This window comes from Rhipicephalus microplus, chromosome 5, assembly GCF_043290135.1.
Source record: "Rhipicephalus microplus isolate Deutch F79 chromosome 5, USDA_Rmic, whole genome shotgun sequence".
Classification (NCBI taxonomy): Eukaryota; Metazoa; Arthropoda; class Arachnida; order Ixodida; family Ixodidae; genus Rhipicephalus; species Rhipicephalus microplus.
In genome coordinates, this window is record NC_134704.1 from 222,012,946 (window position 1) to 222,038,760 (window position 25,815).

The following is a 25,815-nucleotide window of genomic DNA, read 5'->3' on the forward strand; positions in this document are numbered from 1 at the left end:
CCTTGCAAAGACCGCGTGCTTCAACGGACAGACCGTGTGTGCGAAAAACATTTCGCTCCACATTTTATTTTGAAAACGTGGTCTGCAAAACTGAATGACCACGTTCTGATGTCTGGCAACAGAAGAGCAGGACTTTCAAAGGACGCCCTGCCAACTATTTTTGAAGGAGCGCCTAGTTATTTGTCAAAGAAGATGAAGACTCCTCGAAAACAGTCAAGGCGGTATGCTTGCCGCACAGTTTGCTCTACATGCACAGGCGGGACCAGCAGCGGTACCAGCATCGGGTTTCAAACCCAGCAACAAGCGGAAACAGCCCAAAATTCAGATGAAGTCAACAAAAACAGCGATGTCGTCGCGGCAAGTGACCCCGGCACTTTAGCTTTTGATGAAATGTTCTGCGCAGCGTCAACTTTGTGCCTTCCGACGCCATCGTGGGGTGTACATCGCATTGACTTGGAAGGGTATCGTGACCTCGTGTTCCACGACGCCTCTCTGCTGCGCGCAAGTGATGGGGCATGTGTGCTTTTTAACAGAAAAACTATGCATGTAAATAGTGACATGGCTGTGCAAGTGTATATATTTGGCAAGCCGGTTGATTGTAGTGCAGTGGGTGTAAATAATGATGCTGAATCGACATCACAAGTTGAACACCTCTTGAAAACTGTTGACAGTGTACGTGTCTGTGGTGGGGGACCCAGTTTGAAGGACTTTCCTTCTGTGGAGCCTGAGTCTGCTTTCGTTGACTGCCAAAGCAAATGAAGGCATAAAAGGTGCCAAATGTTGTTACCGGAGGGAAGTATATGTCGTGCATGCAGCAGTCTGTTTGATACCCTCAGAATCTATGCAGAGCGGCAAGCTGCTCGAGTGAAACAGAGGCAACCACTGAAGCGCATCAGGCTGTCTGTCTCACCTACCAAGAAACACAAAGTTGATTCTTTGCGTCATGCAAGGTCTCTTTTGCAGAAGGCCCAAGCACGGCTGCTGAAGCGCAACCATCTAATCACTAAAGAATTGAAGGAGAGTAAAGCTGAAATAATTAAATTGCAAGAGGAGGATATCACAAAGAAACTCCAATCTCTCGATATCCCACCAATGCAGCTCCTTCTTGTGCAAGAATGTATATCTGCAGCTAAGTGCACTACAAAAAATAATAGGCGCTATACAGATGACTGGCTGCTGCTATGCCTCTTGTTGAACATCAGGAGCCCCTCTACTTACGCATTTTTACGAAGCAATAACATATTGCCAATGCCATGCACATCCACCATTAGAAGATATATAAGCATGGTGGGGCTCAAATGTGGTTTTGATGAGCACTTTTTTAAAGCTCTCAAAATTAAATTGGCAAAGAAGACTCCCTTTCAACGCAGAGGTATGCTCAATCTAGATGAGATACAAGTCAGGAAAGAGATGACTGTAAACTCGAAGAACATGACATATGCTGGACTTGTTGACTATGGAGACCAAGGTGGCCAAAGCAATGAGCTGGCAGACCATGGTCTAGTGTTTGCTTTTGCTCCTTTTGCTGACAGCTATTTACAACCGGTGGCAGTATTCGCATCAAAAAGAGCAACTAAGGGTACACTCCTTGCCCAGCTGTTGCTTCAGTGCATTGTGCATTTAGAGCAGGCAGGAGTTTATGTTGATGGTGTGGTCTGTGACGGTGCATCTACTAATAGGGCCATGTGGAAGCAGCTTGGCGTAAGTGGTGCTCTAGGACATGTCGTGAATGCTTTCGAGCATCCACTAGATCCATCCAGAAAAGTGTATGCCGTGGCAGATACCCCACACTTGTTGAAGTGTATTAGAAATCGTCTTTATGACAAGAAAATTTTGAAAATAAAGGGGAATATTATTAAGTGGTCGTGCTATGATGCACTTTTTGTTGCTGACACCAAAGATGCAGCAGAGCTTAGGGTGTGCCCAAAATTGAGTTTCTGTCATGTCAATCCATCACATATGCTGAAAATGCGAGTGAAGCTGGCCACGCAAATTTTTAGCAACTCAGTTGCTAAGGGCATTTCCTTCTATGCACGGAGAGGCGCACCACGGCTTGAGAATGTCGAAGCAACTGTAGAGTTTACGCTCCTAATGAATGATCTTTTTGATGCCCTCAATCGTCGCTTTGCTGCAGAAGGCCTCACCCTTGAAAGCAAAGACTTTCATGTTCTACAGTCAGCATCTAAGTGGCTTGATAGCTGGGAGCAGGAAGTTGTGAGGGGTGAAATTCACAAAGATCTTTTTTTAACGCAGTCTACTGCTGAATGCCTGCGTGTTACACTTAAGTCTGTTCAGGAACTGTCAGCATTTCTTTTGAAAGAGTGCGAGTTCAAGTATGTCCTGACAGCCAAAATGAACCAGGATCCGTTGGAATGCTTTTTTGGTATCATAAGACAAGCAGGGGGCCAAAATGAGCATCCAACATTTCCGACATTTTTGCAACTGTACCGTATGCTTTCCTTGTATTCTTTGCTTAAGCCACCACAGTTTGGTAACTGTGTAGTTTCTGAAAAAAACCAGTCTGCTTTTCTGACCCTGAGTGATTTCAGAGAAGTGTTCCAATCTGCACCTTTCCAGCACACAGATAAAATGCATGAACTGAAGGAAAAACTAGATGGCCTCATCAGTGAGGAAACGTGGGAATGCGATGAGGTGTTTGAGCATGATTATTCAGATGCTGCCGTCGTAGACTGCATTGTATATTATGTCACTAGATTTGTGTCACGAAAGCTTGCCACTCAAACTTCCTGTACAATTTGTAAGGATGCTTTGGTTGGGCAGAAAGGTATTTCAAAGCTACCAGAAGCCGACTTGGTAAATTGCAAAACGAGAGGGGGGCTCACACATCCGAATGTGCATCTGTTCCTTCTTTTCAAAGAGGCTGAGGAGCACTTCGCAAAACACGCTGGTGAGAGAGATGTATATGATCGCACGACAGATGCAGTGCTTGAAAATTTCACCTTCACGTTTCCATGTGCTGCTCATAAAGAAGATGTTCTTGCCAAGCTGTTGCACTATTATGTGTGCCTACGCATGCGGCAGTATTGCAGACAGCTAAAGAATAAGCATGTAAAAAAGAACCAAGACTTGCGTAAGTTGTCGAAACTTGTATAATTCTTTGCTTCAGGAGAAGAGAGATGTGTATGTGTAATATGTTATGTGTGCAATAATGCTTATGTATACTGTGATAAGGGTGTGCTGCGATGTAACCTTTTTTGTGTGTATGTAAAGTGTTTCATTTATAAATGTACTACTGCTCCATTCCAAATAAATGAAATTCAGGATTGCCACCCACACAAATATGTGCATCCATGTTGTGAAGTATAGGAGTCGTAAAGAATATTAAAATGTATATACATGGGAAAGCGTCGAATTTTGATTGTCGAAGACATGCATGTTACACAGAACAAGAAAATGTTGAGTGGGATGGGACAATTCATAAGCCGCTTTTTGGCCAAGATGTAGTTAGCGTTTTATGTCTATTCCTTTAACTCATTAAATTTCTCTCGCGCTTATCGCCAACGCTCATGTTATCGCAAAATAAAACCCTCGTGAGAGGCGGAAAATCAAATCTGAATGTAACTTCACGTACTCTTGACTGCCTACAACCGTGAACAGGGCAAGCGTAAATATTGCGAACGTTCTTTGACGTGATATTTGGTGTTGCAGAAACCTCTGGCCACCTCCGCAATTATTAATATCGGTCAGACGATTGGAACATTGCCAAAGACGCGCTGCTTAGACCGACTACATAAACCTGAATGATGCATGCTTGATGAATTCAATCATATGATGTTATAAGGCAGAAAGGTCAAAGAACATATTTAGTTGAATGATCTGCTTTATAAAAGCCGCGTTCGGTGCCATAGCCAAGCAAAACTGCTTCTTACATACCGATCCTCAGCTAAAGTGGCTCCGAGCTGTGCCTGCTTTTCTGCGCCGAAAGGGCATTAGTTGCTAGCGCCATCTGTTGAGGGAGCTGAGAAGCAGAGCGTTGTCGCGAAGCGAAGAGCGGGGGCGTTCTCTCACCTAAACCTAGGAGGATATATATACAAAAATTGCTGGAGTGGAGGGAGCGCTCTTCAAGTGAAGCCAGCGCCGCCATGTTGTGGTGGGCAGAAAGCTCGGCTGGCTCGGTGGCGGCCAGCGCTGCCAGTTCACCTGCAGCGACGGTGGATTGCGGTTCGTGCGCCTGTCTTTCCTTGACAAGTGTGTCTCTGCAGTGCATTCGAATGCGTGCGGCTCGATTCAAGCGAGCATGGTACAATCCTGCGTAGCGTATGGGTGCACAAATCGCGCGATTCCTGCTTCCAAGATCACATTTCACAGGTGCGTACTGAAAGCACGTAGTGCTTACGCGGTCTAATACGGCTGACTCGTGTTTTTCATTGGTAGGCTTAAGGAATTAATATTTGGAAATTATTGGCAGGTTTCCAAAAGATGCTGAGACACGGAACCTATGGGAGCGAGCTGTGCGTCGTGAACACTGGAAACCGACAGATAAAGATCGCCTTTGCTCTGCGCACTTTGATCCGGCGTGTTTTGACCGGACCGGACAAACAACAAGGTTGAAAGCGGGAAGTGTGCCGACTTCGTTCGCTGCTTTTCCTGCCCACCTCCAGGCACCGGTAAGCATCGGAACTTCGCAGATATAGTGCTCTGACATCAAGGAGGTTGGAATGACGTAGACATATCTCTTCTGTCGTGTTTTGTCGACGTGACTGCATTGCTGCGTGTTTCCTCGCGAGCTTTTCGTCCCGTTCGCTCGTTTACAATATCGCTCAACACACGATTAGCGCATGATCATTGTCGAATGTTCCCGAACATGCTTTCGTGAATACATATATTCATGTTATGAGCAATAATTGAAGTATATATATCATTCTAAAAGTAGTTAATTTCCACTATGTGCTTATTTCAGGTGAAAAGGAAGCGGCCAGCACCAAAACCTCGAGGATGCAGTCCTGCTCAGCAGCAAGAGGCCTTAAATACTGAAGATCATGTCACTGTATCACCATCAAAGCAGTGGTACAAGACGAAGTTGCAGGAAACAGAAGACGAAAGATTGCACTTGAAGAAAAAAATTAAAACGTTGCAGCAGAGCAAACGAAGGCTGACACAAAAGAAAATCACCGCTGAAGAAATTATTAGAGGCATCGAAGAACAAAAGCTTTTGTCAGAAGAGGGCTCCAAGATGTTCGATGCAGCATTTTCTCCTGACATACAACAGCTGCTTCACCGGGCACGGACAGAAAGTGGAGGTAAATACCCTCCAGAGCTGCGAACGTTTGCACTAACTTTACATTTCTACTCACCAGCAGCCTACGAATTTGTGCGATCAAAGTTTAATGACGCCCTCCCTTCGCAGCGCACAATCAGAGAATGGTATAGGTCTGTTGATGGCCAACCAGGCTTTACAGGTGAAGCATTTTCTTTCTTGGAGAAGTTGGTTCAAGGTCGCTCTGAAACTCTTTACTGCGCTCTGATTGTCGATGATATGTCGATTAGGAAACATGTTGAACTTGTCGGAGACAGGGTAGTTGGCTACGTTGATTTTGGAGCATCTCTTGATGATGACAGCCTTCCTGAAGCCACAAATGTTTGTGTTTATATTGTTGTTGGCATAAACATGAGGCTGAAAATTCCAGTCGGCTACTTTCTTATCCACTCGCTCACTGGTTCTGAGAGGGCTGAACTAACAAAACAATGCATTGAACGACTGGAATCTGTGAAAGTTCAAGTTGTCAGTCTAACATTTGATGGTGCGTCATCAAATTTCACTATGGCAAAATGCCTTGGTGCAGAACTGAAGCCTGATCCTGTCGAGTTCTCCACATCCTTTAAAAACCCAGTTGATGAGTCAAGGGATGTGCATATCCTGCTTGACCCATGCCACATGATTAAGTTGATTAGAAATTCACTGGCAACAATGTGTTACATCACTGATGTTGATGGAAACCACATAAAATGGGCTTACATAAAGGCACTGGAGGCTTTACAGCGCGAGGAAGGGCTCCGCCTTGGCAATAAGCTAACTAAGGTGCATATGCAGTGGGAGAAGCAAAAGATGAAGGTACGGCTCGCAGTTCAGGCACTCAGCGCTTCAGTCGCAGACGCTCTTGAATTTTGCGAGCAAACGCTGAAGCTGCCACAGTTTAGAGGTGCTAGTGCCACGGCAAAATTTGTGAGGGTATTTGATCATCTCTTCGATTTGCTAAACTCCAGAAATGCGTTTGCAAAATCATACAAAGCCCCCCTTCGAAAGCAAAATGAGCCTTGTTGGAAACCATTTTTTGCCGACGCTCGAGAGTACATATGTGCTTTAAAAGACCCATTCGGTCGACCACTTTTGCAGGGAACAAAGAGGACAGGATTTGTGGGTTTTCTTGTGTGTATACAGAGCACAGAAAGTATCTTCAAGGAACTCGTTCATGAAGGTCAACTTAACTATCTGCTCACGCACAAGATGAGTCAAGATCACGCAGAAACTTTCTTTGGCTGTGTGCGAGGACGTGGGGGGTTCAACAACAACCCTACAGCTGCCCAATTCATGGCAGCTTACAAGCGTCTATTGGTCCAGACAGAAGTGAGATCGTCCACCTCAGGCAACTGTTCGCAAGATATTGTTTCTATTCTGGGTGCATCTGCCTCTGCCACTACATTTTGTGCAACCACTGAGGTCACATCGCGAAGGTGTGCCATCCTACAACCAGAGGACCACGATTACACAGACCGAATTGACTATCCAGAGAGCCTCTCCACATTCGTTTGCTCTGTCGTGCCTTACATTGCAGGCTTTGTCGCTCGCAAAATCGCTACTACAAACACCTGTGAGTTGTGCATAGAAGCTCTTCATGGAGCGGATACATCTCTATTGGTGAGACAAAAAAATCGAGGTGGACTCTTTTACCCTTCCGAAGACGTTGTGTCACTGTGCGAAACAGCGGAAAAGGGGCTGCGTCGACTGCAGGCTTCCACTCAATGCCTTAAGAACATACATGCCAATACCAAACAACTAGTCCTGGAGATTTTGAGTCAATCACTGGAAAAGAGGTGGTTTTCACAATTGGAACAACATCTTTTTGACGTCGACGTGTTGGACAACCATATTTACAACTTGAGCAAGCAAGTATTGGAGCTTTACATCAAGATCAGGCTGCACCACATGACAAAGGAACGAAGCCGGGAACTCGTGAAAGACAAAGTTAGGTCTTTGCTTTCAAGACTCGTCATTTTTAGGAATCAGTGAAACAACTTTGCCATAACGTTCATGTTGGCTAAAGGCTGAGAAAGCTGTACAAATAAAATTTTAACACATGAAAAACGAACCGTTCTGTAGTCTCTTTAAATACTGCCAGTGTATCGGCGACTATGTGAGCACGTTTTTACTTCTCTAGCAGCAATCATTTGCGAAAAAAAAAACGGCCGCGGAAGTGCACTATATGCTACGCGGCCGCCTTCCTGCCCACCACAAGATGGCCGCCGCCGGCTTCACTGTGCTCTATGGGTAAGTATAGGCGGCTTCCACTCCAGCAATTTTTTTATATATATCCTCCTAGACCTAAACTATTCTTACACCGTGGCCACAGGTTACTGAATTAGCTGAAATTCAGGGATTTTCATCCAAATAGCACTAATGACACTACACAGATGTGTCGACATCACGATGAATCCTAAGCGTTTTGCAAAATAGTTTTTATTTCGCTTTCGTAATAAAATACGTGTATTTCAATATATGTCCATATTCTACCACGAATGTGCAGCACTTTGCTTGTTTTTTTTTTTAAATTTAAGATGCAGCAGTTTGTTTCTGTTGTTGGCTACGTCAACTTCATGAATCCTTCTTTCATTGAACATTGAGCAAGCACCGCCGCACGTCACTCAGTTCGCTTTTTCCGAATCGGATCTCAAGTTTATCCAATTAAATAAAAGTTTATCCAATTAAATAAAAGTTTATCCAATTAAATAAGAGTTTATCCAATCCAATCACTTTTATTTTGTACGCGTTACGAAAAAAGAAGCACATCTGCTACGAGTTTTCTTATTGCGGTTGCAGGAAACCGCTCTTTTGAGTATCTGTCATGCCTTCGATTTTACTTTCCTTCAAACAAATCGATATACCTACTTTTCACAATATGAGGATGTTTTATGTAGCGGTATAAGATGTGGAAGAAAACAAATCTGTGCATTTAGTCAGCTAGTCCTCACCACAGTGTTTAGTGAATGAAGTGTAGACATGGGCGTGGGCGAGGCGGGTGGTGCAAAAGGGGCACTTGACCCCTGCAAGCCGCACCAGCACTTGCTACCCACTCTAGCGACACCAACATGACCCCCTCCCTCAGCCATGATGCAAGTTGAAAGAAGGATTTGCTTACCCCCAAGACAAAAACCTGTCGATGGCCATATGTGCAGAGGAGAGCAAATGCAATATTTGCTCAGATACACAGTCCACACTGGTTCCGACCTGGAGGCCCGTTGACCACGCCTGCAGAGAACGTTGACTCCCCGACCCCTTTGTGCTCGGTGAGGGGAGGGGAACGCCCCTTGCAAGTGGGCCCCATCAAAATTTCTCTTAAAAACGTCATAAATAAGAATGCTTGATAAGTATGTATAAAACATTCAACTTTTTAATGCTTTTTGTAGCGTGTACACGTGCTCAATACCCATCAGGTGTGTGAGACAATTGAAATCGCAACTGCCACTCTCGACTGGTTCCGGAAAAGAAGACTCAATAGAAGAATGCAATTACGAGTGCTGGGAACCTACGTTCGTTTGTCAGTTTGATTTCTAGGCATGATTTTAATTCTTATATAAACAAAAATAAAACCTGCAAAATATTAAAACAATATGGCTGCTATTGCAAGATGTGTGTACCCCTTCGTGATTTTTCTAGACTTACGCGTCTGCAAGCCACATCTGGTGTCACAAACTTGCAAGTGCCCCCCCCCCCTCCTCCCCACGACATCCCCCAATACCCCCCTCCCCAATAAAAAGGCACCATTGTAGTCCTCCGTAGGCCTCCGTGATTGCCTACTGGCGCACGGTGGGCCATTTCGGTTGCTAGGACCAACAGTACCGATTTCGACATGCTTTATTGAAGGTGCTGAAGGATCAAGAAAAGGCCGATTGTTGTAAATTTCTTGAGAGTTCAATGATAGCTTCTTTGTGAATGCCGTGTATTATTGAACCTCACTTTGTGTATAATGATCCCTTGAAAAAAAAAATGGTTTCACCCTGGGTCACTGCAGAGTCAGAAGCCATCACATGGGCAGACATCATTAAGCCTCTATATAACATTGCTAAGGTTCAGCACATTTGTACAAAAAATTCTCGTTAATTGAACATTGGGTATATTCCTTGCTTGGGTTAGAATGTGTGAAACATAAATTTGAAATTTAAAAATTCTCATTGTGGGTTTCTGCAGCAAAGACACATTGATTAAAACTGGTGATTCCGGAGCTATGGCAGAGGTAACATTCGTTATGTTTTTTTCGGTTACGGTAATGGTAATGCGTTACCTTTTTTATGTATATATATAACACGAAGCCGTGAAACGTTCCCTTTTTTATTAGAGTAACGAGTAACGTATTTAGTTACTTTTTACTGTAACGGATACAACCCTAAATATATAGACTTACAGGAGTGATGTCGGCCCACACCGTCAGTTGTGGTTGCGGTCGATAGGCTGGCTGTAAACATTACATAGATATATTCCTTTCATCCAGCACGTGATAGTGAAGGTTTGCTCGACCATTGATGATCTCGACCTTTGAGGAATACACAACAGCTTCTTAATAATATGCATATCATCCAACCGAAGCGTGCACTTTGTTTCGCTAAAATTTACACTCAACGTGAGTGCTGTCGTCACGCCGTATGTTTTAGGTAGAAACTTAACCCACTCAAGATACCCAAAGACGTCGATCCAACTAGCGACGCGTGGCTACCCGCTGACGGTTCTGTATGAAAATAGCATCCACAGTGGAGCCTGTCGCATCTGCTGAAATTTTATCGCAGCATTATTATACTGCCACTTCGCTTGTATTTTTATGTCACTGCCTAGCGCAAAGGCACCGCCATAGTGGTTCAGTAGCTAAGGTACTCGGCTGCTGACCCGCAGCTCGCGCGATCGGATCCCGCCCGTGGCGGCTGCATTTTCGATAGAGGCGAAAATGCTGTAGGCCCATGTGTCCAGATTTGGGTGCATGTTAAAGAACCCCAGGTTGTCATAATTTCTGGAGTCCTCCATTTCGGCATCTCTCAAAATCATATGGTGGTTTTGAAACGTTAAACACCTCATATTAATCAATTGCCTTGCGCAAGGCACGCTTGGCAGTCTGCGAAAATTTTAGATTATTTTAGAATCTTCTGATAAGCTTGAGACACCTATACAATACGGATGATGTTCGATGCTGTGGGCATATATGGCGACGTACCTTCACGCAGATCCTATTGCCGAAAACCAATGCTCTAATTGCCGCTATCTGCGTAAAGCGTGAATTTCTAGTACTTTGTAGTTTTCTAGGCACACGTTCACGAAATAAAAAGCGTCGTCTTGAGCAACCCAAGTACCATATTCTTTGCCGTTGCAACCACGTTGCAATATGCTGAGATGAGAATGGTGAAATGATTGATACAAAAGAGTGATATGGGGCGTAAGTACACGACCAAGTTTTATTTAAGATGCGCATACCACAAGGTATTTTCTTCTATAGAACCAATATAATGCGGATTTGTTAAATTACTGTGAATTCAATGTGAAGAAAGGAAGAACACGAACTTGGAAAGAGGCAGTGGAGACGAAAAGTGATAGGTATCGACGTAAAGTTTGATCGGTCATTCCACGCCAAACGTCCAAGGCTTTTGGTGACTACCTCAGGTGTATTCGAAAAATGTCGGGCTGATTTACTCCATGAAAGCAGTCTATTGCGAAAATGTTTTGCAGAGAAAAATGTTTTTGGTCACCTATATGTGACCAAAATACCGGCTATAGGCTGGGCCCTATAACGAGTCCTAAGATGATGCAGTTATTCGAGCGCTTTTTGCAGTGAAATATGGCCATGGAGTTAATCCCGTTCATGGTGATGCTATTTTTAAGTTTGAAGTTTGAATATATAACGAAGCATTAGGAAATTCTTTCCGTGAAACCCGTATTTTTTTTTGGCGATGTAATTGATTGATTGATTGATATGTGGGGTTTAACGTCCCAAAACCACTATATGATTATGAGAGACGCCGTAGTGGAGGGCTCCGGAAATTTTGACCACCTGGGGTTCTTTAACGTGCACCCAAATCTGAGCACACGGGCCTACAACATTTCCGCCTCCATCGGAAATGCAGCCGCCGCAGCCGGGATTCGAACCAGCGCCCTGCGGGTCAGCAGCCGAGTACCTTAGCCACTAGACCAACGCGGCGGGGCGATGTAATTGAGGATTGTATGTATTGTGTTGGCACGAAGTTTAATGTAGATGATGTGTTTGTAGAGTACACCGTTCACAGACTGTGGGGAAATAGAAACAGCACTTTATGTTAATTCATGCTACAAAACTCACGTGATCTGCTCCCAGAGAACAGAAGAATACATAACGAAGTGCGTTACTAATGAGCGGAGGAACTAAATATTTCTCGGTCTTTTAATGTTGTTTCTGTAATCCAATCTACAAACGTTTGTATTAAACGAGCATGACGGTATGAAGGCATGGAATTGGGTTCTGCAGCTTGTTGGGACACATGTGCCACTCCAGGTCACCTTTATTATGTGACATCAGAATTTACACTGAACTTGATCTATGATTATGTACCTATTCAACGGAGAATAAGTGCTAAGCTCCAGATTCATTATTAATGTGGCTTCAAAGACGAGAAAGCAGCACGATTCGTGAGCAATCGAGCACCCGTTCTCTCTCTCTCTCTCTATTGCGTTGAACTGCTTGTGCCCTCAGATGCCACTTCAGTTTTTTCTTGAATAAATGTGGCGGTTCGGAAAGTTGCGAGCACTAAACAAGACGTTAAGAAGAACGAGAGAGATAGGATGGGTGCTTGTGTACATCGTGAGGAAGCATTAGTTCGCACTAAAAATTTCCCGATAGCAACGCACCATCTGGCTGGATTTCAAGTTTTCTTAAAATGTACGATGACACAGACAATGCGCTTTTGTCATGTCATTTGCTACCGATTAAACAGCGGCTGCGTAATTTAGGGTACCATGAAAATTCTCGCGGCCATATTTCAAGAAGAAAGGAGGCAGAAACGCACCGTTCATGAAGTACGTGATCTTTCATCACTCGCGAAATGAATTTATTCAAGCTGAAACATGTTTGAAGAATTCTTTTACCTCTCGGCCATCGAGAGGCTTTTAATTCTCGAGTCTCTTTATGAGATATTGCTGCCATCTTTTTCCAAACGGCCTGCAGTTCTGTTCTACCGACACAACATAGTAATGCCCGTGTTTTTGTAGATTTTTTTATTCCCATTTAAACACTTTTCCATTCATAGTCATCTTTGAAGCGCGTAAGAACTTCCTTTCATCCCTCACCCATCATTGCGTTTTTCCAGTACACACTGCAAAAGACTCGATGGCAAGGTCGTTTTCCACGCTCAAGTTCCTCGTACCCAATCTTTCGCGCTCTTTGTGCTCTTCAGGGAATGCAGAAAGACTACAAATCGCAACGAGCTCTACACCGCACCTTCGGGACTGGTATGGGGCAAACATGTTGCGAGTGGTGTGGCAGTGTTCTGCAATTGTGCTCTGTTCGCTGTTCCCTGCGCTCAAGTTGGGTCGACATGCGGCGTCGTTGCCCGTGTCTTTTCTTATACACAGTGTTCTGCGAATAAATGCATCTGTGTAGCAGCTCGTGCCGAGGTCACGGATTACGTTTCTCCTTCCCTCCGCAGCTGTGGTGACAATCGGTGGTTGGATTATCAGTTGTTTATTTATTTTAGTTTTCTCGTTTAGCTAGTTTTCTGTATTCTTGCCCAAGAAAGGTGGTCTAGGACATTTTTTTTCTTGTGGGAATGGACATAGGTATGTGCGTACGTGGTTGCAGCTCCACATTTCCAAGTCGTACGACTGGGACTGCCCTGCCAAAAGCCCTTATTCTCTTTCTGCTCTGGCAGCCATGGCCGTCACGTTCTTCCAAACCTTCTCCTCCTTCCTACTTCTAAACTCTTTTCTCCACTCCCCCCCCCCCTCCCTTCAAGCTACTGAGCCCTGCTCTCGCAAGAAAAGACAGCGTCTTTTTTCCTTTTCTTCAACCACAGACTCATCCATTCAGGGCAAGCTTGCATGCAGTAACTGGTTTGGAAGACAGGTAAGGTTCGCGGAAACTAACCTCATCCTGAGCTACCGAGCACAATACAAAGCTTAGCCGAGAGTCATGAGAAGGCTAGATTACACAATAAAGGGTGCTTACCAGCACAAACGGCAGGGCAGGAGGGGACAGGAGAAGAAACGAGACATAGCGCTGAGCCACAGCAAGTTGGAGATTGCACAGCAAGTTGAAAAGAGAAGATATTTTGCCTATTGAAGTATTGCGAAAGCCACTGGGGCAGCCCTTTCCTTTACCACCATCCCCACTTCTATTCGTACATTCAAGTAATGAGAAAAGTCCAACCAATACATATTAAAAAAAAAACGACGTTTTGAAGCCAATCCCTCACCCCTGAAGAAGAAGCCGGACCAGCTTCGAAACATCGTTTTTTTTTTCCTTAAATATATTTTGGTTGGAGTTCTCATTCCTTCAGTTTCTATCCAAAACAGACAGGCTTATGTCGAATGTTCACCTTTGATTCCTGTCGTACATTATATCCTCGCTGCTCCGACAACTTCCCTCACACCGAAACATTTAGAGAAGCAATGACAGGTGCGCAACCGTAAACAGCCCCTCTTCCTTCTTGGACACTTATAGCTCTGGTGTGCGTGTGTGTGCGAGGGGGGGGGGGGGGTTGAAAGAGGAGTACTGAAAGAAAAAAATGTTGCATCTTGTTTTTTTATTTGTTGCAGCAGGTAGTTAACGACCTAGGCATTATTTTCTTTTTGAGGAAGCAGCATACAATACAACACAATCATGCATACCTAAAAAGACGCAAACACAGGTGCTGTATTGCAACTGATGAGTTATTGTCGAAAGACTCAGCTTATGTAGGAAAACGCGTACATGTGCAATAACCCCAGTGCATCTAATGAAGACAAGTCTTTCTTGTAGTGTTTTGCAGGAAGACTTCATGAATAATGAACCATGAATGCACCTTACCTGATACAAAACTCGGGACAGGTAACAGGCTTTTTAAAGAACGCGACCCTGTCAAGTCATGGTTCGCAGATTTTCTGCTGACAAAAATTTTATATTACAGCGTTCCGCACTATGACCAAATTACAAGCGTGGGCGAATGTATATGCCAGTATAGTATCACCAAACTTCAAAATAGCACAGGTATTTACAGCAGCCAATTCATATGGTACCTATTGTATTTAGTGCTATCAGCGCGCATGTGCCTGTCGCGGAAATTGCATGTAACGTCATTATGTCAAGTTTCTCTTTAATATTAATATTTAGAGGCAGTGGAAAAACTGTTTTTGTATGTTGAAAGCTATTATATATATATATATATATATATATATATATATATATATATATATATATATATATATATATATATATATATATATATATATATATATATATATATATATATACGTTTATTGTATGAGCCGGACCAAGTCGAATATCGCTCATTTTCAGTCCAAGTGCGTCTGTTTTAGAAACATTTGGCGAGTCTATGAGTCCAAGACGTCCGCTGGAGGAACGTTTTGATCAGTCTGAGTATAAGTGGGTATATTTGAGGAAAATGTTAGTGGATCCGGCTGACAAACACATCGGTGAGTCTGAGTCTCAGTGAGTTTAAATAGAAAGAAATTTCATTAGTCTCAGTCCGAGTGAGTCCAAAGCAAAATATTTTTATATATGGTTATTGAGTTAGTCTGACTGAGTTCTATTTCATTTTGCCAACCTATGCCGTACGTGGGATCTTTCCGTATTTCGCAGGGTGTAGTCTGAGTGTTGTTTGCAAAATTGACTATAACCTTGCTCGTTTGAATGGCGAATTCGGTTTTCATGTTAAGCAAGATCGTTTGTGCCAGGTGTTAAAAGCTGAGCAATATTGCTGCTATTTTTCTGTCATAAAAGCAACCAGAAATCTTGCCGAAATCTTCTGTTTGCATTTTTTTCAAGTAGCGGCGCAAGGGGTGGGCACGGGGGAGCTGGAGCTACCCCCCCCCCCCTCAATTTTCACTCGCCCCCACTGCCCCCCCCCCCCCCAAGAGAGAACATAGTCACAACACAATGGCTAAGTTCCCTGCCTCCCTGCTCACCCTAAAGTAACTCACTTATCATGAGTGCCCCACCAGTAAAATAATCCTGACGCTGCCCCTGATTTATTTCTTTGTGTTGTTGCGCTATGCATAAATACCTGAGTAAGAAAATGCTTGCTCTGGGGAGAGTATATTATGCCTATATTTTTAGGAAACTATAGTTTTTTTTTGTGAGAAAAGAATACCGGCCTAAGAAAATCGTAGTTTGGGTCAACATTGAGACGTAATTTACACCACGGGGGGCTCCAAGTAAAAATTAACTTTATACCTCAATCTAGAGCAAACAAGCAGCTTTATGTGGCAAGTGTTATCACTGGGCTATTCCACGCCATCTCTCCAAACCTTGGCGCTCGACCATTAGAGATTAGCTTTAAAAAATTGAGGATCATATATTTATAGAGCAAGAGATTTTCCGCTGAAATGTTTCTTGACATACATTTTTCAGTACCGTAAGACGTATGCGAATTGTTTTCGGAAAGCTTGAAGCTTGACTCGTAAAATGTTTTGCCAAAAAAATCTGTTCTACATTCTCAATAATATTTTCACTAACTCACTCCTATAATCAAATAAAGAAAAGTTTGTTCAATACAACAGGGGTGTCCTTTTAACTTGAAATAATTTTTACGAACCCTTTCATGGGTGTTTATTGCTGCCTTAAGGAAGAGAAATATGGCCCATATTGGAGATTTTTTCCATAGACAGATAATAGTGACATGAAATAGATTGTATTAACGAATTGTCAAGTAGTTTTCCTGTAGGCGAAAAATAATTTTAAACGTACGTAATGCAAAATAGTGTGAACAACTGGCGTCAAATTTTGCTAAAAAAAAGCTTTTTTTTTTTTGCTCATAAGTGGTCGTAAGTTCAACATTGACGTGTTCCAGGTAAAATATACTGAACAGTCGATTTAGTGGTGATTTTAATTGCGTAATGACTGAAAGTTTTTGTTTACTTTTTGTTTTAGGTGAGAAGATTATTCACTAGTTATCTTCGGCTTATCTAAGTTATCTGTGTACTTGCACGTGTTCATACCTTCTAACAACGGATCCCAGCATGAAATACAAGCTGTGTGGAAGTGAGGAGCATTTAGAGAACATTATTAGGCTTTGTTCAGGCTAATTGAATTGATTTATTAGGGAGTATTAGCTTGGGTCCCTATCAAAATGTCAAAAATTAAGACGCCGATTTATTAAAAGGTCGAATGCCAAAAAGCTGAAAAATTTAAATGCCATAGTATCGAAACACCTAAAACGACGAATGCTAGAAAATCAAAATTCTGAAAACATTTATCGCCGAAAATTCTTTGAACCATGCAGGCGAATACTCCCGATTCGGAGGGAAATGGTCGAAGATGTGGCGGGGTGTGTTACCAAAAAGGAAAAGCAATACTTTGTTGCAGTTGTGGTTATGTTTATGTTGTTGACAAGAAGGTGCATTCTAGGCACTATTGGAGGTGCGAGAAGTGAAGAGACTGCAACGCCAGAGTGACTACCGACCTTCCTGTAGAAGGTACTCACATGACAATCTCGAAGAAAGTGATCTTCGACAGCCATGCACTTTAAGCTTATTGCTACCATGAAGAGGAAGCAAAATTGACTCGAAGACATCGTCAAGGGAGCGACAACCCCACCGCTTACAAAGCAAGAAACAAGGGTTACGCAAAATCGCTTGATGCTGCAACCCGGAAAATGACGACGTTTCAGGTTTTCGACAATGAATTGCACACAAGCTATTTGCGATAAGCAAGAAATCACTCTGATGTGCGATTGGAGGTAAAAAAAATTATAGTTTGCTATTTTTATGAAGGCTTGAGATAAATGTAACGGGACAACTGGAAATGAGGGTGAACGAGTGTGCTGGTGTAACTTTTAGCTAGATACTTCATCTTCCAGTATAGCTAGGTGACGCAGACATTTTGATATTTCGGCGTTTGGATAGTTAGGTGTTTTGATTTTTTGACATTTTACACTTTTGGTATCTTGTATATTCGGCTTTTTGATTTTTCGGTGTTCTAAATTTCGGCATTCCAAAAGTTCGTCATTTTGATTTTCGGCATTTCGAGTGCCACATTATTATAGCTTTGGTCAACAATAAATGCAAACCCTACCCAGGTGCATTTAAACCACGTGCAGCTCTCCGCTTACCGGGAAGTGATACCAACCGGTGTGACAAAAGCCAAGAATCCATAAAATTAAAAAAAATGTTGCATGACAGAGAAGTTACATTTATGAACTAACTGAAAAGTATTTGAAGGACCATGTTTAATTAACCAGTAATAATGTGTTGGTTTTTAATTGCAACTTATCCGCCGCGAAGCATACCTCTTTTTATTTTCGCGGATTGTTTGCATGCTCGTTGTGCTGTATCAATTTATAAATATACGGGTGTAATTAACGAGGAGCTTGACACGTCGGTATCCTTTTACAGTGTCAACATCTCTGCTCAACATCTTTCTGCAGAACACCACAGTCTAGATGGTGATGGTCTACAAGTCCTTCAATTAGCAGAAGTGGTCTCTTATGATGTGCTTTACTTTTCCAAGTGTGTCAGGCGTATAGTGTTCTATGCAGCCCCCTAGAATAGGGTTAATTAAAGGACTCATTGAAGAAGAGATACAAGCTAGTTTTCTCTTTGTACCAGCACCAAATAGCACATCGGCACTACTGCCGCGTGCTCCACATAGCACCACTCAAAAATTTTATTCAGAAACGCCATGATGAAAAATAGCAATGGGCAAAGAGCATGGTTTAACCCAACATTCTCAAGACTAGAGGTTTTTGTTACACCAGATGCACAGACAATAGCATAAAGGCTTTTACTTGCCGTCTTCGCACTCGCCATTATCAAGAGTTACAACATGCAACATCTGTGCACCGGGCCCCAGTGCATAAATCGGGTTTTCAGCAAAAATATGTCGCTTCCTTTAATCAAAATATGCCAGAGGTAAAATGCCTGGTGATCGTATGCTTGGTAGTCTGTAAAAATTCCTGTAACTGCGTTGATGCGGCTTATTGTACACCATTCTATAGAAGCTGCAGCGGGGCTTAACACTCATGAACCATGGAAAAGCGCAGACAGAGAACAAGTACTCCCACGAGCAAACTTAGTTTTAAAAATGTTGGAGCGATTTCCTTTTTCTCGGAGTATCATTTCTAGAAGTCATGTGCGGCGAATAAATATTTGTAGTACTTTAACCCAAATATATGCGAGTAACAACCGCCTCATACCTCGGCTATATTATAAAAATATACTAGAATTACAAGACTTTTAAAAAAAGCTATCGCATACACTGCACGCCTTTTTATAGTAGACGCACGTTAGGTACGTCATTGCGACCACTACCAATTCTCTCTCGGAGTGAAACTGTGCGTGCTCATGTGCGTGTGTCTGTAGAAGATGTTAAGATCGGCCTCCCTGACTGGGCGCCGCTTGGACGCGGGGGACGATTGCAGCTAAGCCTACCCTGATTTGTTCCGGATCAACGCTCTCGAGGTGCGCCAAAAGCGGTGACAACACGAAAGTCATTCTTAGAATTCTTTAGGGCTGTTGGCTCCCCTCGTCAAAAACTCTTTGGACACGTCTGAACTGACTGATGGCCTAGGAAGAGCTGTTTGAAATCGAGGCTGCTTGATTTGTTCGACGTGCCACGAGACGCGCTGAACAATTGGCCGAGAGCTTGGAATCCCTGGTCAGGTATGTTTCCCACACTCTGTGGTGCTTGCGGACTCGCTTGCTGGATTCCGGGCCGACCGGTCGAGCGCTCGCGCGCTCCGCGCACTTGCGATCTCCGGCGTCAGCGTGGCTCTGGCCGACTGGGCTCGCCCTACGTCACCTCCTGCCGCCGACGACCTTCCACCTTCGAAGACAGTGTAGCTCTGACTTACTGGACTTGCTCTACGCCATCTACCGACGCCGAAAGGAGCTTTCGCAGGTGCGCCCCGTCCTCGGACTCCAGTGACCGTGCTCCTATCTTTCCTATTTCTTCTATCCCCTCAGTTTGTCCTCGTTCGCTGTGGCTTACCACCTCACGTCTCTTCCTCTCTTCTCCTTCTTCCGCTTTCCTACATCTTTACTCCTATCCTTTTTATCCCTCCTCACCCCCATCCCTCGTGAGCTACTGTGGCAGTGTCGCTCATTGAAGCAGACAATAACGGGGCTCACTGTTCTCTTTTAAGAATCACTTCTCTGTGGTGCTTGCAAGTCTTCCATACTCACAAGCCCTAGCCTGCCTAGCACGGCAGACCCTATTCTGCGCAAGCGATGAATGTTATTGCACTGTGATGTTGTGCGTATTATTGCACTGTAACCTACGTTATGTTTCTCTCTCGCCGTGTGACGAACTGAACGTGCACCTTCTCTCTTTCCTGGGTTGAAAAGAAGGCAGTGTTTGACTTTCTCTCTCTTTCTCCCTCTCTCGATTTTTTAATCCTTATTCGCTGCGCCCTGCGCTCCCTGCTGGGCTGCAGAAATAAGGCGCTTTCTTCTAACTACTACCCCCCCCCCCCCCATTTGGCGGACAGAGATGAAGACCACAATTTCTGCGGACTGCCCTGAACGTAATGGACATGCAGTCTGTCGGTTTACAGTGATCTGCAAGGCGGCTTTCCTATAAGGTTTGTTTTCCAACCAAAAACTCTCGTTCACAGACTGCTTTTATTTCTCATTTTGAGCACGCGAGTACAACAAAATGTCACCTCTCCTAATTCCAGCGAAGGCACGCGAGCACAACAAGATCTCAAAAAAAAAAAAAAAGGAATGGCTAAAACGAAATGAGTGAGAAAAGCAGCTTGTGAACGAGAGTTCTTGTTTGAAAAACTAACCTTACAGAAAAGCTGCCTAGCAGATTATTGAAAACTGTCCATTGTTTTCTCCTGCAGAGAATTTTCGGAAGACCGGGGCGTAAAGCACGAGCACCGAGACACTCTGAACCAGCTCTCAGAAGCTCCCATCAAGCTTCCATGATGCTACCATCAACGTATATATAATATTCATATGGATGTAAAACAGCATCATTATCAGTCCAAGATGGCAGCCTGTGATCGTGCCCGAAACAGGGCGTATACACAGAAGAAATGAGGTGGTAGCAGTGCAGCACGAATGCAGCACGTTAGGTGAAGAACTACACAATATTATATTGATTTTTTGTCAATTTGCCCATTATGTCATTTCATTCAGCGGCCGCCGAACTTGTGCCGCTGTTCATAGTGGTACTCTCGGTCTCTGAAGCTGGATGAAGATAACTATATAAGAAGAATGTTTTTTACTGGCTACATAAATGTGAAACGAAGCTATAACTTAAGATGAAGAACAAAAAAACAAATCTGTGAAAGTTCGGTACTGGTGCATAAATGGCGTGCCGATTGCGCCGATGAAAAACGTCGGCGGCGGCGGCGCGGCCAAAATCTCGGCGGCGGCGCGCCGACCAGTCGGCGCACACCTCTACTCTTTAGATGGAAGGATGGGTGGATGGATGTGGCTGTACCCTTTAGATTGAGTGGCGGCTAACGCTACCTAGCCGTAATACTTAGTGAACCAACCATTAGATTTGTCTTTTATTTCCTTTAAATGGTGAGGTTGAGAATTTGTACTTTGCAGTGAAGGGTTTAATTTTCACTCGTGCGTTGACTTTAGCCACCAATCAGATAACCTCCTTCTAGTAGTGTCTAACCGCTTAAAGTCTATTTTGCCCTCCCTGTCCCTAAACTTCAGTGCTTTGAAAAACTCCGTGCCATCGTACTAAACTATAGGGTGAAACTCTTTACAGAACATTATCAAGTGTTCGGCAGTTTCAAGTGTTCGGTAGTTTTCTACTCCTCTCCACACGCACTGCATACTGTGTCTACCCGCCCGAAATGTCTTGGTTCGCAATACTCCCGTCCTTCCCTCAAACAGTAGAGAACTACCCCGAGTATCATCATAGATCCTTTCTTTGGCGATCTCCTGCTTAAAAGTTCGATAGATCTCTAGTGCGGACTTCTTAATCATGCCAATTCTCCACATGTCAGTCTCCGTTTCCTTCACTTTCTTCTTAACCGATAGTTCTTTTTCGTTTAGCCACCTGCTGTTTTCTAAGTATTTACCAGTCAACTTCCTGGTTCGCTTCCTCCATTTTGTATCGACATTCTTCATGTACAAGTAGCTGAAAACCTTCCTAGCCCAACGCTCCTCCCCATTCCTCTCAATCGCTTCTCAAATTTTATCTTTCTGCTAGCTTCCCTGCCCTCAAATGATGTCCATCCCATATCACCTTGTACACCCTGATTTGGTGTATTCCCGTGAGCTCCTAAAGCAAGCCTACCTATTTCACGATGCTTAATTTCTAATCTTGCTTGAACTTCTTATCTCATGCACAAGACCGCATTGCCGAACGTCATCCCAGGAACCATGACCCCTTTCTATATTCTTCTCACAACATCGTACCTATTGTAATTCCACAGTGCCCTATTTTTCATCACTGCTGCATTCCTGTTACCTTCAGTCGTCACGGATATTTCGTGTTCCCTTAGGTACTCGGTCTCATTGCTTATCCATACGCCCAGATGTTTGTTTTTATCTCTTATCTCTAGCGTGACCTCCTGTATTCTAAGCTCACTACCTTCGTTATCATTAAAAATCATGACTGCTGATTTTTCCTTACTGAATCTAAAATCTAACCTATCTCCCTCATTACCGCAGATGTCCATCAATCTCTGAAAATCTTCCTTGTTGTCAACCAATAGCACTATATCATTTGCGTACATTAATGCTGGTAGTGCCTGATCAATGAGTCTTCCTTGTTTGACAAAAGAGAGGTTGAAGCCAAGTCCACTTCCCTCTAATTTGGCCTCTAATCCTTGTAGGTACATCATGAATAACAAGGATGACAGTGGACACCCCTGCCTAAGTCCCCGTTCCACCTCTGTGGGCTTGGATACCTGTTTTTCCCACTTTATAACTACCTTGTTACTTTTATAGATTTCTTTTAAAGATTAGTGACTCCATCTTCCACACCCAGTGTTTCTAGTATTCCCCACAAGTCCTCCTGAACCACGCTATCATGTACGTTCCCTTAATATTCAAAAATGCTAGCCACAGGGACCTGAGTACCTTTTCTGCTATTTCGATGCACTGCGTCTGTGAGAACAGATTGTCTTCAAACTTCCTGTGTTTCCGAAACCCATTCTGTAGTTCCCCCAGCACCCCCTCATTTTCTATCCATGCCTGCAGTCTTTCCTTAATAATCTGCATCGCCAGCCTGTAGACCACTGATGTCACAGTTATAAGACGGTAGTTGTTTATGTCATCTTTGTCCCCCTTTCCTTTATAGATCATTCTCATTCTGCTAAGTTTGCATCCATCAGGGACTTCACCATCGATGTTCCGCCCACTGCCTCTCCCGAAGTCTGTTTAGACTTCGGACTCAATGTCTTTATCAGCATATTTGGAATGCCATCTGGGCCTGTTGATGTACTACTTGGAACCCTCTTCTCAGCCCTTTTCTATGCTCGTGAAAATGGAGCCATTGTGCCTCTTGATCAATCCCTGTATATTGTGATGCATAAGGCACTTCTTTGTTGAAATTTTTCTGCCACCCTTGTTCTTATATATTCAATAGCTTAATCCCCTTCTAGCCAAGCACCTTGAGCTGTTGTTATAACCCTCTGCTCTAGGTTTGTTTCATTTCTTAGGAAGTTTAGATGATTCCAAAATTTCGCAGCTGCCTTTCTGTCCTTTTTATGTACTTCTGCCAGCCACTGAGCACCCTTTCTTCTGATCTTTTCATTGATCAGGAGGGATGCTTCTCACTAGAGCTTAGAAAGATTTCCCATTTTCTTTCAACATCATCTGTCGATTCACCCCGTTGCTTAGCATGCCTGTGTTCCCTAGAGGCTTCCTGACGTTTTGCTGATTGCTGTGACTCTCTTAACTTCCTCGTCCCACCAACTCTTGGGATTGTGTCTTCTTACCCGAGGTGACTTTTCAGGTGTCTTAGCAAGCTCTAGCCCAAACAGTCGAATTAGATTTGTGTATGTCCACACATTTTTATTATCCTCAGTGATTACTTTCAATTTGTTTAGTAGCAATTTATATTTGCCCTTCTGAATGAAAACTTCCCTGTAGTTGCTCATCTTGTCTCCTTCCCACTTTCACTGCTCTTCCAAAACTTAGCTTGATACGTTTGTGATCAATACCCATACTTCTGGAGCCACTTTCATCGATGTGCATTCCCCTGAGCTTATCATACACCCTATGTGACATCAGTGCATAATCTATCGTCGACTGCAGCCTTCCTACCTCCCATGTTATTTGCCCTTCACACTTCTCGCTACTGTTGCAAATGATCAAATCAAGCCTTTCACACATATCCATGATCAATTTGCCTGTTTAGTCAGTATACCCATCTATATCTTCTATGTGGGGATTCATATCTCCTAGTATAATTATCTCGCACTCTCCTCCTAACTCGTGATTGTCGTTTGATATATACTCTACCATTGCCTGGTTTTCCTCTCTGGCCTTTACTCCCGCCCATAAGTACACGAAACCAAGGAGTGTCATTTGCTCTGCCACTTTCCCTTTCAGCAATAAATGTTCCTTGCATCCCTGCTTGTCTCTTTGCCAACCCATGCTCTTATGTATAAATGCACCAATTCCACCCCCTTTTTGCTGCCTTCTGTTCTATTGCAATATTCCCATACGTAGTCCGGATTGCAGGGTGGTTGCTCCAGGTCTCAAAGATGTGTCTCCACAACCCCATATACCATCAGCTCCTCCTGCCTCAACTGCTCTTCTATCTCTTCCGGCTTTAACCTATTCCTGCCACCCTGCATGTTAATATAGCCTACGTCTGACTTAGCTCGGCCCTTGGGCTTACGTCGATTTCTTCTCTCACGGGATTCGTGTGGCTTGAATATGTGTGCCCCTTTAGGTCAGTCTTTGGCTACACTGTTGGTCTCAGGGCTCTGGGTCCCCCTAAAAAAGCTATGGCTTGGCGACCCATTCTGTTACCGACCCTCCTGCCCGTCACACCACTGTAGTGAATGCCATCCTGTGCAAAGGGGCGAGCGCCGGGCTCGTACACGTCTTGGTTAACTTCCATTACGCTGTATCGCAGTTGCCGGCTCAAACCCTTTATCACACAATTGACCTCCACTACCCTCCTTTCAATTCCACGAGGCTGCCCCCAGACCTCTGGGACTGTGCATATGGTCACATGCACACTCCCAGAGGCTTTTCGGAGCTTACGCATCCCATCCCCTAGCTTTCTCTGAAGGTTCTGATCCTTGCCCTTCAACACATTATTGAGCCCAGCATGTTTAATGACTAGATTTTCGTCCTCCATGCTGTTTTCTACAACCTCCTGAGCTTTGGCCAGTGCATCCACCATGATCTTCGCTGACTCTGCCTCCACCCTGACTCGCCCATCTTCCTTCACTGTCTTGAAGACGCCATCCCTAACCCTGGCCACGTTAGAGTCCCCCACCACTGGGACCCTTATACGCTTCAATCGCCGACTTCCTGTTTGTGATGGAGCCCCTGTTTGCTTCACCTGTTTCTCTCTCTGCCGTCTGTCCTGTGTTTCTGCCCTGCTTGAAGACTGCTGCGCCACCGTGCTGTATGTTCTCGGAGCCTCCGTGCTGTGGCCAGACACTGCGGCCCCCTGACCTCCCTTCTCGCCTGTTCCTTCCCGCCTGTCGCCTTCTCCGCTATCCACGCCTTCCGTCTCACACTGCTCGGGGCCGGGGCAAAGCGCCATTAGGCCCTTTACCCGCTGCTCTAGCTCGGTCCGCCCTTCCCGTTATTTTTGAAGGTCGCCCTTCATTTGCTCTAATAGGCTGGCGGTAGCCTCCTCCCGCTCACGCGACGCTCCGAGCTGTTCTTGGAGTTCTATTCTCTGCTCTCGTTCCACCCTAAGCTCCCCCTGAAGCCCCTTGATGCTAGCCTTGATGCGCTGCACGGCCGCCTTCAATGTTTCGCACAGCCTGCACACGAAGCTCGCCTTCTGCGCGTCAGCAAACTCGTGAGTGCTGTCTCGTCTAAGTAGCACCAGCGCTTGCATTCTTCGCCATGCACTAGCTCACTTTCGCTCGTAGTTTTCCTAGCCTCCTTAGCCATCGGCCGCCCGACCATCGGACCGAGTGCCCGACAGGCCTACGTTCAACCCTAATCCCGCTATCCAGCCACCTCCGTTAACTCTCCCACCTCAACAACTGTTTGAAGCTGCTGCCTTCGCCACAGACATACGTGTTGAATTTCGCTAGTAGCCTCTCACTAGGTCCCCTTCGTGTTCAGCTCTAGTTTTTTAACAACCAACCGGGCACCCGGCCTTCTTCAAAACAGCCGCCTAGCCCGTTCACGTGGTCAACGTCACTACAACGTTGCCCGTGTCCCACACCTACAATACTCGCAACGCTAATTATTAATTAGGATAAAAAATAATAGTGTTCACAAACACAAAGAAATGA

The 25,815-nt window shown here is 44.3% G+C and overlaps 1 protein-coding gene and 1 long non-coding RNA gene across 2 annotated transcripts; one reads left to right on the forward strand and one right to left on the reverse strand.

Moving 5' to 3' along the window:
- Nucleotides 1–4,063: 4,063 nt before the first annotated feature.
- On the forward strand, nt 4,064–7,328 carry LOC142761793 (uncharacterized). Its single transcript, XR_012883819.1, has 2 exons — nt 4,064–4,628; nt 4,922–7,328. It is a non-coding gene; the product is annotated as an uncharacterized LOC142761793 (long non-coding RNA).
- Nucleotides 7,329–15,366: 8,038 nt separating this feature from the next.
- On the reverse strand, nt 15,367–25,118 carry LOC142818141 (uncharacterized). The gene has a single exon (XM_075896538.1). The coding sequence runs from the start codon at nt 25,104–25,106 to the stop codon at nt 24,291–24,293; it is 816 nt and encodes a 271-aa protein (XP_075752653.1). The 5' UTR covers nt 25,107–25,118; the 3' UTR covers nt 15,367–24,290.
- Nucleotides 25,119–25,815: the final 697 nt, after the last annotated feature.